Below are 14,565 nucleotides of genomic sequence, written 5' to 3'. Positions count from 1 at the left end.
CTAGCAGAGTATAACCTAAGCAGCGCATTGACAATTTTCTTTTCTGACAGGCAAGCATTAAGCATAAATGACCATCCACAAAACTTTGGGATAATCCTTTAAATATATTGACACCCTCTGAATAAGGAGAGTTTTAACCATGGTACCTGTTTTTGCTTTACATTGTACTTTACAAGGATTGGTGTATAGCAGAATGCTGCAACATTGAAATACAGCAGAGGTTTAAAGCTGATAATTATGAAGTTAGAAAAAACACTACTTACTTCACTCATGCAAGGCCATTTTACATTGGCAGTTAATCTGTGAATCTGATCGTTCTTCACGTGATGGTTCCTACATGTATTGCGCACGTGGATACACATGCTCCTGAGTCTGGATGTTTTTAGCAAGTAATGTTCATTAGTCTCCACATGCACAGTTGTTCTCCTAGTGCTCAAAATCAAGAGTGTAAAGGGCAGTGCAGACGAATGCCTCTCCCATTCCTTTTCTTATTGCCACATGGCCTGAGTTGGAATCCTCCATGTTTGCTTTGATCTTCCTATACTGTGAACCTATGAATGCAATTTGTAAATAGCTTTTAATAGTTTCGTTTTTTAGTGTTTTCGTAGTTAGTGTAGTTTGTTCTCCCTGTCCCAGGGAGCTTCTCCCTGTAAAGAGGGACTATGCCAAGAGTTCTGGGGTTCAAGAATTGTCTCCCCTGCTCCTGTTCCATCTTCTTCAACGCTGCCTTTATTGCCTTGGAGAGGCCCATATCACCACCAAGTGCAGCATCTGCTGCTCCTTCCTTCCCTAAACTCATGATGGATGAGAACTCCATCTGCAAAAGTACCACAAGGAGTAGGCCATGAAACCCCATTTAGATTCAGGCCAAGGAGACCCCCCTCGTACAACAGCCTCAGACAATAAGCAGTGCCCTCCGGACACAAGTTCTGGTGTCAAGGCAAAAATTATGAAGCCTAAGAAACTCTCACAGCTGAGTAGGGGATGTGAACATAGGCAGGTACATATCTGCCTCTAATAGAAAGGATCCTTCTCCCTGTTGGTCAAAGTCAGGCAAGTTCTCGTGAATGGGTTCTAAAGAATGAGTTCCATATAAGCCTTCTGGCCAAGAAAGAAAGATGTGAAGGAAGAAGGATCCAACGATACTAGCTCCAACTCCACCCCGTAACCTAATGAGCGGTACCTAATGATTCCATCTGGAAGTTTGATGCTGGGACCCCATCCAGTGGCTCTGATGTTCTCCATGAGGTTTCCCCTAACATTAGACCACCTTATGATCTGATCCTCTGGTACCTTTCTTAGGAGCCCCCAAACACCAAAGGACTGAAGCCTTTACCTTGCTGGAGGAGATATTCACCTTGTCTGGCATACAGTCTGCCCTAGTATTGGGCCCAGCTCTTCTTAGAGATATCCCTACAACTGGGAAAAAAACCTTGAGGGGAAGAGTATCCTGCCTTCCTGCGACCACAACCTAGAACATCCTCCCACTGGTACCATCGGCATCATTGATAGAATAGGAGCCTATCATTTCGTCAAGAAAAATCTGATACTCCTGGTGGGGTTTCTCCCCCAAGAGAAACTAGCCTAGTCAGAGGCCAAGGATGGTATTGGAACTATCTGCTTCATTCCAAATATGGCTACACAGGGGACTGCTGGTACCCAATGCCTTGAGGCCTCCCCCTCTGGTTGAGCTTTCTGGTCTTACTGCAGCTTGTGGGATCCATACAGCAGGCACCCTTGATCTGTGCAGGAAGCACACCGACCCTCCTTTCCCAACTGATGTCAACTGGCTCCATCAGAATTTGCAGACGAGGTAGTTGAGCTAGACCCAACAGTTCTGATGGTTATGTTGTCGTCCTCTCTGGATGAGGTGATCGCATCATCATCTCCCTCTCCACCCAATGACCACAGGCAGTACCAGGAGTTGTTGCAGAGGTCCAGGACACACAATAGGCCCTACTGGACATAATCTGGCCCTTTGAGTTTGGCTCTTCCAGTTATCCAAGCCATTTTGGAACCCACCAGATCAGTATGGCAAACCCCTGCCCTGAAGAGAGCCTGGAAACAATATTTTGTGCCATCTAGTGGGGGCAGAGTTTTTATTCATTCATCTGGTGCCCTGCTCCTTAATGGAGTAGGTGGCTACAGAAAGGTCCAGGATGCAGTATTCCAAAACTACTCCGTTAGACAAGGACACTAAATGCCACTTTTCCTGGTGAGGGTCGCGGTGGCAACATGGAGAGTAGGAAGGGCCAAACCCCCCTTTCCTCCGCAACAGGTTCAATTTGCTGGAAATAAGGGTGGTCCACTGGGCCTACAATCCATTCCACCCACTCATCTGATCTCGTCATAGCCAGATGATGTTGGACAACATAACTGTCTTCTGTGTATAGACAGTTGACCTCTGGAATTAGTTCGTCAGATATTACATAACTCTCTCACCAGCATACCAATAAGGTGCACAGAATTCCCTCAGTCTCAGCAGACATTTTTCACAGACCTCGAATGGGAGATTGACGATTCCTTTCTTAACGAGATCTTCAGCTCAAGGCATGGTATTCGGATGGACATCAGATGTACAGCATTCATGTTCAGTAGCGGTTCAATCCATCGTCAATCAGATCAGGAAGGAGTCTGCCAGGAAATGTTATTCAGCCAAATGGGAAGCTTTTCTACTCTTGATCACGACAACATCAGTTGTTTCCAGAGTTCCCTGCTATCCCAATTTACTGATTGACCCTTAAGACATCAGGTCTCTTTATCAGTTCTCTACAGGTCAATCTGGCAGCAATCAGCACTTTTCATCCTCTATTGTGATATCAGTGGAGGTTATTTACCTGTAACTGGAGGTTCTTCGAGATGTGTGGTCCCCATCTGTATTCCATTACCCATGCGATAGCCAGATTTGCAGTAAGAAAAGGAAGTGGAGATGTGTCAGTCTGCATTATCTAATTATACTCTGTTTGGAGCACAAAGAGAACTACTACTTGCATGTGGATCAACGAACGCGGCTTAGTAAAAATGTATGGACTCAGTCACATGGAGTATGTGTACCCACAGTGGAGTACAGATGGGGAAACCATACATCTCAACCTCCCATTACAGTATTTAAACTCCATTTTTCTTCACTTGCACTGTAAATAAAATTGTTTCAGCAGTCTTTGCATATTAGTCATCTATGTAAATACCCATGTATGTTAGCTTTTGAAGGGACAAGAATGCATTCTGTGAAAAACAGTTCAAACTGGTTGGGTGGAGAAGATACAGTCTTGGGTACAAAGTAAATTGTGTCATTTAATTGCCAGCATAAGCTTGTCACACCATCTGGAGTGGCTCATGACAGGTAAAGATATACACACACAAATGAAATACAGTCTCAGGTTCCAAAAGTTGATAGCAGCTGCTATAATATACATGCTTTATATGTCCTTTAGGGCTAACGCAAGCTAAACTGTTGGGGACTCCTTGCTTGTGCTTAGAAATACTTGCCCCTCAGAGTTCAAGCAGTATATCACCACAAGTTTCTTCTGGTCAGGCATTTTTATTCCCCTCTCACAGAGTTCAGACTAACAGAATACAAGCGTCTGAGCCTGTCTCATCTTCGTGTGAGCAGGGAGGGCAATTGACATAGTCTTCGTCCTTTTATGTTACACAATGGCTCATTTGATTTCAATGGACCGTCTTGTCTGCAGCCCCAGAACTTTACACTAGTTAATGCTTCTTTCCTGTTTGGTGAGTTACACAATTATAGAGATTTATAATGCAAACATTTGCTATTGCTCTATAACATTGGGTACAGATAAGTGAAACTATGTTTGTAGGATGCAGCATATATTAAAGTCTAAACACATTCTTATTACTCTATCTATTTTGACAATATTACCCAGATGGTTTCCAGCTATGCATTTGTCCGTGTTGATTGAGGCCTGGTGCCATGGCACGTCTGCTAGCATCACAAAGCTAAACCAGAATTTTACAAACACTACAATAAAATCCTTGTCCCAGCTATCATACACTGATTAATCATGTAAAATTCTCATGGATCTAACTGCTCAAAGTCAATCCAGACTGGATCTTGAGGATCTCAGCTGTTTACCTCTAACCTATATTCCACTTTGGATTTAAAATCATACCATTTCTTATGCTTGGGATGGAGGATGCAGGACCTCTTCCAGAATGGATATCTTTATCTTTTAAATTGGATTGTACATTGTGGCTGCATAAAGAGACAAAGAACCCTATTCTTATTGAAGCATCTCCACATCCCCCGCTTAGGAAGCAAGAGAGTACTCAGGTTTTACCTTGCTACACAGCATTCCCAGGATGTCACTGAACTAATGCAGTTGTTTTTATTTCTTACTATTTTATTTTAGCAATTCTTATAATATCCTTACATATAGAGAGGAGTTTATATATAGATACTTAGATTTGTTTCTGTAGAAGGGAATTAAAGCATCTAGAAGGGGAGGTAGAAGATACTATGGGATTAACTAAATAAAAAAACAGGGAGGAGCATGGTGGGCTACAGGGAATAATAGTCTGTCTACAAGTTCTAATGATATAACTGTTTTTTAGCCTTGCAAGAAGCTGAATCTCGATTTCGAGAAATAAAACTTCAGCGAGAAGCCAAAGAAACCCAAGAAAATGAACGTAAACCTCCACCATACAAACACATAAAGGTAAGGTTTGAGGAAATCTGCTGTGGAGGAGAAAAAGGTGGACAAATTTTAAGTTGCAGAATTTATTTTGAAATGTATGGATATTGAACTTAATACAACTTTTAAAAAATGCATTTCTCTTAATATTTGCTCTCCAGCAGTGTGCTCTGCCCTAGGGAATCTAGTCTAAATTGGACACAGTTCATGATAAACTCGATGAAGGTCCAATGTTTGGACCAATGGTGCAGATATCTTTGGAGAATGAAAAAAATAATTTGATCTGTCTTTTGGGAGAATAATATTGAAATGTTGATGTGAGCAGCAGTGTTTTGTTTAGATTAGATGGGCAATGTGAGATGCGGGAGACCGCAAAGGAGAAGGTTGCAGTTGAGGCAAGAGATAACCATGAGGACTTGGAGAAGGATCTTGGTGATAAATTTAAAAGAGCTGACTTTTCAAAATCTTGGAAAGGAGAAAGATGCAGGATTTAAGAAGAGCCATGAAAGTGGGGGAAAGATGAGTCTGACACTGAAGTTACAACCCTGAGTAGCTGAGAGGAAAATGGCAGTGGAGGGAATGAGAAGAGAGCTTAGGAGGAGGAATAAGCCTTTTTTCAACATGCAAAGTTTGAGATGATAGCAGGACATCTAGAAAAAGATTGAACACAGGAAGAGGTCACCGGAGAGATGCAGATTTGGGGGAAATCAGCATGTAAATTATGAAGCTGTGGGAGCAGTTGTGCTTGCTCAGAAACAGAATTGAAAGGGTCTGGAATGTTTAAAGTAGGCATCTGAAAACAGAATTGGGGTTGCTAATTAGTAATTGAAGAGATGACACCTGAAAGATTGGATGGAAACGTAGGAGGAAAAGCAGAAGAGTGTACAGTCACAGAAACCTGGGGAGAGAATGATCATCTCTGAGGAGCAAAGACGGATTAAGGAAATGCACAGAGAAAAGAGGTACTTTATCTCACTTCTTGTGACCAAGTTTATGATCTTAGTGAAAACAGTAAAGGTAAGTAACACAATGACAGAAGAAAGAAAGGTGACTGTAGCATTGCGGACTCACCCCTGCGGCGCTTCCTGCTGGTCGTCTTCGGGAATTAGCGTGTCAGCCTCCAGAGCGCCCCCCTGCAGGCTGGTGATCTGCCTTGCCGCTGGCCCCGTGTCCCTCCCAGGACCCCGGTGCCCCTTTTTCTGGCTGCTGCCCCCTGGCAGTACCCCCACAGTTCTGGGTCTTCCCCTCCCAGGGGAACCCCCACCCACTATCCCTACCACACCTCAGTATCAGGCTACTGCCAGTCATCATCTAGTCCCCGCTCCCTGGGGCAGACTGCAGTGTCAGCTACTCATTACTGGCAAGGTTGGGTTTGGACCTGCTGCCTTTGCCTACCCCTGGGCTGCCCTCTGCAACCCCCAGGACCCATTTGCCTTATGCTAGGCCGCACCCTGGGTCTTTCCAGGATGGAGCTCCCCGGCTGCTCTGCCTTTCCCCAGCCCTGTTCCACTCAGGTACCCTGTCTGTAGCTCCTTGCAGCCAGGCCCTTCTCTCTCTCAACGCAGAGAGAGACTGCTTGGGCTTCTGGCCCACAGCCTCTAATAAGGGCCAGCTGGGCCTGATTGGGGCGTGGCCCCAGCTGTTACTGCCTTCCCCAATCAGCCCCAGCTTTCCTTCCCAGCCTCAGCCCTCTCCCCAGGCTGGCTTTAACCCTTTCTGGGCCGGAGCGGGTGACCAACCCGCTACAGTGACCAATATGATCCTTAAGGACAAAAATGACAGATCCTGAAGACAAGAACGAGAGATGGCAAAATATATCAAGGAACTCTATAGTGATGATAGGCCTGAAAAACCTCCATTGTAGATGTGAATCAAGTAAGCCTGCCAATAATGCATGATGAAATCATGGCATAAATAAAAAGACTTCTGAATGGAAAAGTGCTAGGTTAGAATGGAATACCGACTGAATTTTTAAAAGCATAGGGGATAAAGGCGTGAAAGTCCTGTCAAGAGGTAATGAAGAATATGTTTGTGACAGGATAATTGCCAGAAGACTTTTTACAACTTCACTGTGTACAAATCCAAAAAAAGACCAACACACTGGATTGTAAAGACTACAGAACAATCAGCCTAGCATCGCTTACTTCTAAAATACTTTTGTGAGTTGTTAAAGACTAAATACAAGGAAAGAATGGTAAGGAAATAAGCGAACAATAATAGTGTCAAATAAGGAAAGAACACAATAAATGCTATTATGAACTTGAAGTTCTTATTAGAAAGATCAGTTGATGGGAAAAATTGTATATGGTGTTTTGACTTCCAAAAAGCATCAGACAGAATCTACAATTACAAATTGCTCAACATATTAAGATCTGTCGGATTGATATGAACACCGAATAATAAAACAATTATACTGGAATCAGAAGGTGATTATAATGGGAGATAAAAAAAATTAAAAATTTAGAACTTGAGAGGAGAAAATGTATAATGTCACTGACTTTAGTCAACATTTATTGTGAGTGTTTGATTAAATTAATCAAAGAAACACAAGAAGGTATTAAGATGAATCGAAAATGGGCGAATAGCATTTGCTGTGCAGATGAACGTGCTTTTTGCTGATTGATGAAGTTAGAGAAGATTATATCTGAATATGGTCTAGAGTTGAATGTGGACAAGACAAAAAAAACTATGGATCCTGGGAAAATGTGCACAATTTCCAGTGAATGACGCAGCTGTACAGCAAGTGAAAAATTATTCCAATTTAGGAATCCTCATTACAGAAGATGAAAATATGGATACTGAAGTCAGCACCGGAACAGTAACACATTCTGGAAGAACAAACATCTGATGAGAAGGGACATAAGTCTGAAGACTAAATTCCCTCTCTTAAAAACTTAGATTTGACCTGTGTTAAATCACAGCTGTGAAACATGGGCATTCAAACAATTGATAATTTAAAAAACTACAATCTTTTGAATTACGGTCTTGTAGAATAATTCTGAAAATATCATGGATAGACTGCATAATCTGTGAAAAGGTACTGGAGATGATTGTAACTGAGCAAATGCTGATCTCATGAAAAGAGAGAGTCTATTAGAAGAGCACATTTTAGGAGGTTTAGTGGTTGATGTATGTTTTATGGGCATTGGAAGGGAATGTTGTGATGACAGAAGAAACATGAGGCAGAAAAAGATGATCTTGGATGGACGATGTGGTATCCTGGGTGTATCAAAAGGACTATTCATTCACAAAGACATTAGCAGAGGATAATACAGAATGTGCTAGCCTGGTTGCAAACCTCCAGAAATGGAGATGCTAACTAAGAAGAAAAACAGTTCCAATTGAGTGAAGAGTGAAATGTGGATTATATGAGGCTGTTTCTAGACAGCACGGTCAAAGAGCTCAGAGGCATTTGAGAAGGGAGAGATGGAGAAGAATTTGGATAAATAAATAGTCAGGAGGGTATAAGAGCATGTTTGAATAGAAGTGTAAGGGAATGGAAGAGAGGGAGTGAGAGAGATCAGTAGCTAGAATGAAATGGGACAAGAGTTAGAGATGGACCAGAGAGATGACTAAGTCCAAGACTGATAATGGAGAGCATGGAATGGGTTGTGAGATGGGGAGGAGAGCTTGTACTGGATAAACTCTCTTATACTTGAATATATATTAACCTATAAATGTTTTCTTTTTTACAAAATCTAACAAGTGTTTTAAAATAATATTTGAACTATTTTTGTTTTATCCAGGTGAACAAACCTTGTGGTAAAGTTCAGATTTATACTGCTGACATTTCTGAGATTCCCAAGTGCAACTGCAAACCCTCAGATGAAAACCCTTGTGGTTTTGATTCTGAGTGTCTAAACCGGATGCTAATGTATGAATGTCATCCACAAGTTTGTCCAGCTGGAGAACGCTGCCAAAATCAGTGCTTTACCAAACGTCATTACCCTGAGACAAAGATCATCAAAACTGATGGCAAAGGGTGGGGTCTGGTCGCTAAGAGGGACATAAAAAAGGTAGGAATCGTGACACTTCTCAGTTCCTGATAATAGGAATTAATATTCCATAATTACTTTGGGGGACATTTTACGTTGCACCTAAAAGAAAAATGTACAAATCTTTATCTCTGAAAGGAATTGATTTGCTCAATAGTGAACATAAAATAAAATAAAATGAAATAAAATGAGAACTCTGCATTCCACTCTAATGAAGCATTGGTAGCTTGTGACACTGTTGGTGGGCTTGGTATGTTCTTTACTAGTGACATTCTTCTATCCTTCAGGGAGAGTTTGTGAATGAATATGTTGGTGAACTAATTGATGAAGAGGAGTGTAGGGCAAGAATCAAATATGCCCATGAAAATGACATCACTCACTTCTATATGCTCACTATTGATAAGGTACAGTATTCTACAATTTTTCTTATTTGAATGTAATTATAATTTTAATACACTTTTGATTTTAACTGGCAGGGTAGGTCAGGTTTTTTGGGCTTCTAATCTGAGTTTTCAGCCATTTTGTGTGTGTGTGTGTGTGTGTGTGTGTGTTTGTGTGTGTTTGTTTGTTTGTTTTTAGGTAGCAGGGATCTGCAGAAAAACACCCAAGAACACCATGCTCTTCTGTAGAAGCTCTTTCCTAGAAATACTGTCTGCATATTGCTCACTTCTAGTCATCTTCACTATACATAGTACAGTTCACTGTGTCTCTGCAGATGCTCTTACTTTGTCCTGTAGGATTTAGTCACTATCAAAGTAGCTCATCACCTAATGAAGATTAAGCTATAACCATCCAGTTACTTGATTCAATAAAGGGATAAAAAACTAACATACCACTACATAGTTTTAAATATCAATACTGGAAATTTGTAATTGACCCTTGATGTAGCCAACAGCCTGAGGTTGTTAGGGTCAGTTTTTCAAAAATATCCATATGTTGGCGTGCCCAAAATGTGCGTGCATGCAGATGTGATAACTGTATGCAAATGACCAGTCAAGCCTGTAACTGGCCATTTGCTGACAGTTACTAGATTTACACGCACAGTCAGAATAATTACACACACGCAGTATAAACTGGCCCTTAAATTACAAGGATGAAGTTTTAATAAAGTCATTTAAATACTTTCTTTCCTGATATGCTGCTTTTGAATTAACACCAGAATGCAACAAATTAATATGTAATTTTGCCTCCCAACTCAGTAAAGTACAACTGTCAGGGTTCCCTCCCCACTCTGAACTTTGGGGTACAGATGTGAAAGACACATGAAAGACCCCCTAAGCTTATTTCTACCAGCTTAGGTTGAAAATTTCCCCAAGGTACAAATCCTTTCCTTGTCCTTGGACGGTATTGCTGCCACCACCAAGTGATTTAGACAAAAATTCAGGAAATGGACCACTTCAAGTCCCTATTTCCCCAAAATATCCCTCTAAGCCCCTTCACCCCCTTTCCTGGGGAAGCTTGAGAATAATATACTAACCAGTTGGTTACAATGTGAGCACAAACCAAACCCCTTGGTTTCTAGGACACTGAAAATCAATCAGGTTCTTAAAAGAAGAACTTTATTATAAAGAAGAAAGTAAAAGAATCATCTCTGCAACATCAGGATGGAAGGTAACTTTACAGGGTAATAAAAGATTTAAAACACAGAGGATTCCCCTCTAGGCTTAGCTTCAAAGTTAAAATAACAGGAATAAAACTCACTCTTAGCATAGGAAAATTCACAAGCTAAAACCAAAGATAATTTAACACATTTCCTTGCCTTTCTTACAATTTTTGTAATCTTGGATGTCATTTCAGGTATATTTTTAGGAGATGTTTTTTCCTGCCCTGGTCTCTCTCTCTCTCCATCTGCGGAGGGAACAAACAGAGAGCACACAAAAAAACCCCTCCCTCCCTCCTCCAATTTTCCCAAAATTGAAAGTATCTTCTTTCCTTATTGGTCCAACCAGGTTATTTGAGTTTCTTAACCCCTTACAGATAAAGTGATTTTGTACCTCTAGCCAGGAGGGATTTTGTTACTGCATACATAAAGGTTGTTACCCTTCCCTTTATAGTTAAGACAGCAACATAAAATCTTCATCCGCTGCCCTGCTTCAAAAAATAAAGAACTCTGAATTTATTATTCATGTCTTAAACTATTGTTCTACCTTAAAGATATAATGGTACTGTGTTTTTTGCCTAGGTTTTTGGTGGTTCTGATCTCATAAGATGCCAAAAGACTTACCTAACCATAGAGGATTCTTAAACAGCTCTTCAAGGAGTCATGTTTTCAAAACTATTTTGGGCTACTTTCATTATTTCATTTTTTTTATTGTATGTGGTGTCTTTGGGGCTGTGGAAATTAAAAGAGCACTGGGAGTAAGGATGCAGTTTTGCTTAAAGACAATTTACTAAACCCTTTTTTTGGCTTGGACAAGGATAATTTTTTTAAAGAAGTCTGTGGGGAACTTGAAATGCCTGCAAACAAATGACGAATTGACAAATACACCTCTACCTCGATATAACGCTGTCCTCGGGAGCCAAAAAATCTTACCGCGTTGTATCGAACTTGCTTTGATCCACGGGAGTGCCCCGCCCCCCCGGAGCACTGCTTTACCGTGTTTATATCCGAATTCGTGTTATATCGGGGTAGAGGTGTACTATTTAATACGGTATTTTCAAAACATAACAGTGTTTCAAACACAGAGTTAAAGGCAAATTGATTAATTTGGTTTTTATTTTTTGAAGCTTTTACCTGTCTAAACCAGCATGCTCACAAGCAAACCTATCCTGCCATGTGACTGTGATAGATGTTGGAAAAATGTGAGCAAGATCATGAGTATTGCTTTGGGAGTGTCTCATCCCAGTTTGTGAGACACAACAGTTTTCAGTACAACATGTGACGTTGACATATTTGCAAGCTTTTGGGTGAAAAGAGCATTCATATCCTTCAAAAATTACATGAACACTTTTAAATAACTTATGTAATTTCTTCTGATGAATAAAATTTCATTTTATTACTTTTCTAATTTCCAGGACCGTATTATTGATGCTGGCCCCAAAGGAAACTATTCTCGTTTTATGAATCACAGCTGCCAACCAAATTGTGAGACTCTAAAATGGACAGTGAATGGAGACACTCGTGTAGGCCTGTTTGCTGTGTGTGATATTCCTGCAGGTTTGTATGTTTGTGTTTTAATACATGAACCTATAATACATAATACATGTTTTAATACAGTTTAAACCTACTGCTACATAAATCTTTGTTGAATTTCTGTCAAATGAGACTTGATGTGAGACAGTTATGGTTTGATTTAACTGATTAAATTCAACACAAGTGTTCTTCAGGGAGCTCAGTTTGTTTTCTCTTCTTAGAGAAGAGAATGTGGATTCATGCATTTCCTTTAATAAGCTCATCCTTATTATTGAGCCTTAGACAAGCCTAGAAAAGGATGCTTTTTATTATTATTGCTTATGTGTATCATGGTAGCTCCTACAGACCCCATTTAGTATTGGGGTCCCATTGTGGTGTGCTCTTTTACCAATACATAGCAAAAGATGGTCCTTGTCTTAAATAGGATTTCGTTCTTTGAGATAAGATTTAGCATGTGGGTGTAACAATCAGAGTGGGGAAGGGAGGATGTAGCAAACAGTAATAAAAACATGTTTATATAGGCCAGCTGTGTGCACACCTAGATGGTTTCATATCAATTTATATAAAATGTATCATTGAATAAGATACATATTAGAAGTCTGTACTGGACATCTACCTAGTCATGATCAATGTTTGTGAACTATATAGAGGAAAAAATAAGATAGATGATCAGAGACCAGACATTAAAGGGGAGAAGCAGAGTAGAACATTTACTTGTGGATTAACTGTTGATGTATTTTGTTATCCTATATTTCACATTTATTAAAGGGAAATGATAAACAGTCTCTTATCTTTTGTTCAGGGAAAGAGCTGACTTTTAACTACAACCTTGACTGTCTGGGCAATGAAAAAACTGTCTGTAAATGTGGTGCCCCAAACTGCAGTGGATTTCTTGGGGATAGACCAAAGGTATGTAAAGTGTAGTCTGAATTTAAAAGTATCATCCTTCAAAACTAAAATTAAGTTAAAAATATTGTAAGTATTCAAAAATATATGTGGGAGTATGTATGTTTGAGTATGTGGGAGTTGGAGGGGAGTTGTATGAAAACTTTAGTAAATAAAGTAACATCCTCTAAAAACTATCAGACGTCTACTCCTGAGATCCTTAGCAAGTGCTATGGAAGGAAATGGTACCATATATCCCTTCCCCTTTTTGAGGGGGGTGTATGTGTGTACATGTACGTACATTATGCTGTCCACTTCCTTCATGGGAAGATGTGAACATTATGTTGCCATCCGATTTTTCCATGCAGAGGTTCAGTGGGACTGGTGAGGTTTCTGCTGCTGCTTGCCTCCCCTTTGTAGGGTGCTGAAGATATACCCCTACCAGGGAAAGACTAAAGATTTTGCCATTGGATAAGAGAATCTCTCCCTCTGTCATCTCTTTTTCTCCCTACAAATCCTAAAAAATGTGGCACGAGGACTGATTTCCTGAGGGAGTTTCCTCAGAACTTTCTAAGCACCCTGAAATTTTATCAGGAGACATCCTCTTGGTAAAACTTAACATCTCTCTGTGGAGAAAAGCTGAGTTGGCTCAGCTGTTAGGGGAGAGGTATTGGTAGACCAGCTGTCATTAGATCCTGAAATCAAGTGAAAAACATAGGTAGGAGGAGGCACAGCGAATAGCCTTCCACTGTTGCATGTCTCCTTTAGTGTGTGGCAGAAAGGAAAGTATGTTAGAAGCAGTCAGAAATTGAGCTAAGAGCTCAGGCTACTGGTGATTGAACTGGCAAGAGCACAGTGAGTGGGGGGGAAAAGAATATTGTGACTTTTTTTCTTTTTTTAAAATCACTGCAACATGTTTCCCACGTCAGTTTCACATTTTGAAATTTATCTTCATAAAGCAAAAACAAGAGACTTTCTTTCTTAAAATGAAAACTTAGGTCTCCAATAGTTGCTTGGCCTCTTTTTAAAGTCCACCATAGCCCACCAGGTCATTCTGACATTATAGTTTACCAGTACTTCCTCCTCTGAAAATTATAGTTTTAGTTTATAGAGCATTAGATTTCTCAAAGTTCTTTCGATTAAAGCCCATATGAACCTTTTGAAACCAGCAGTTTTGAAGTATTTGAAATATAACTGACATCTGTGTTTTTCCTGTACTATATAGAGGAATGGCCTCTTAATCACCTCAGATTTGGTCAAAAATTGTAATCTGGGCACAGGCCACATGCAAAAATGAAGTGAAAATAACCTGTATTGCGGTTTTTAGGGGAAATAGCAGAGGAAGGGAAAATCAAGCTCCTAAAGGACAGAAAGTTTCAACCTTAACTATGGAGAAGCTGTCTAATATTTGTCCTTGATACTGCTCAATGCTAGACGCTTAAGAGGGAGGATGTAAAACCTCCACAATGCCCCTAATTATACCTTTTTAGAAGGGTTTTTTCAGTCCAGCCTTGTGATCAGCTCACACACAGAACCCTGCAGAAATTAAACATCACAGGTCAGTTTTAGCAAGCTTTCTGGTTTGCTTGGTAAGGTGGGCTTATTTGAACGTGTTTTAATGCGGCCAAATGTGAGGTTATATGTACAGCCAGGATCAAAATATGTACCGTATATACTGGATCATAAGCCGGTTCATTTATAAGCCAGCCTCCCCGCCCAAAAGATGGATAAGTAAAAATGGAAAATTTTTATAACCCGTTCATAAGCCGACCCTATAATTCAGGGGTCAGCAGACTTTGGCTCCCGGGCCATCAAGATAAGCCGCTTGGGGGGCTGAGATGGTCTGTTTACCTCAAGCATCCGCAGGCACAGAGGTAAACCTAAGTAAACAAAGTGT

The 14,565-nt window shown here is 40.5% G+C and overlaps 1 protein-coding gene across 5 annotated transcripts in view; it reads left to right on the top strand.

Moving 5' to 3' along the window:
* NSD2 (nuclear receptor binding SET domain protein 2) overlaps positions 1-14,565 on the top strand; it is a 179,965-nt gene that overhangs the window by 154,559 nt on the left and 10,841 nt on the right. For all 5 annotated transcript variants that reach the window (XM_065597130.1, XM_065597129.1, XM_042855543.2 and 2 more), the window contains 5 exons: positions 4,576-4,679; positions 8,402-8,671; positions 8,938-9,054; positions 11,666-11,807; positions 12,586-12,692. In XM_065597130.1, coding sequence (XP_065453202.1) covers positions 4,576-4,679; positions 8,402-8,671; positions 8,938-9,054; positions 11,666-11,807; positions 12,586-12,692 — 740 coding nt within the window. The remainder of the gene's footprint in view (positions 1-4,575; positions 4,680-8,401; positions 8,672-8,937; positions 9,055-11,665; positions 11,808-12,585; positions 12,693-14,565) is intronic.

The sequence above is a fragment of the Chrysemys picta genome, chromosome 5 (assembly GCF_011386835.1).
Source record: "Chrysemys picta bellii isolate R12L10 chromosome 5, ASM1138683v2, whole genome shotgun sequence".
Lineage (NCBI taxonomy): Eukaryota > Metazoa > Chordata > Testudines > Emydidae > Chrysemys > Chrysemys picta.
The sequence above is the reverse complement of the archived record's forward strand: the minus strand, read 5'-3'. Positions and strand labels throughout refer to the sequence as shown.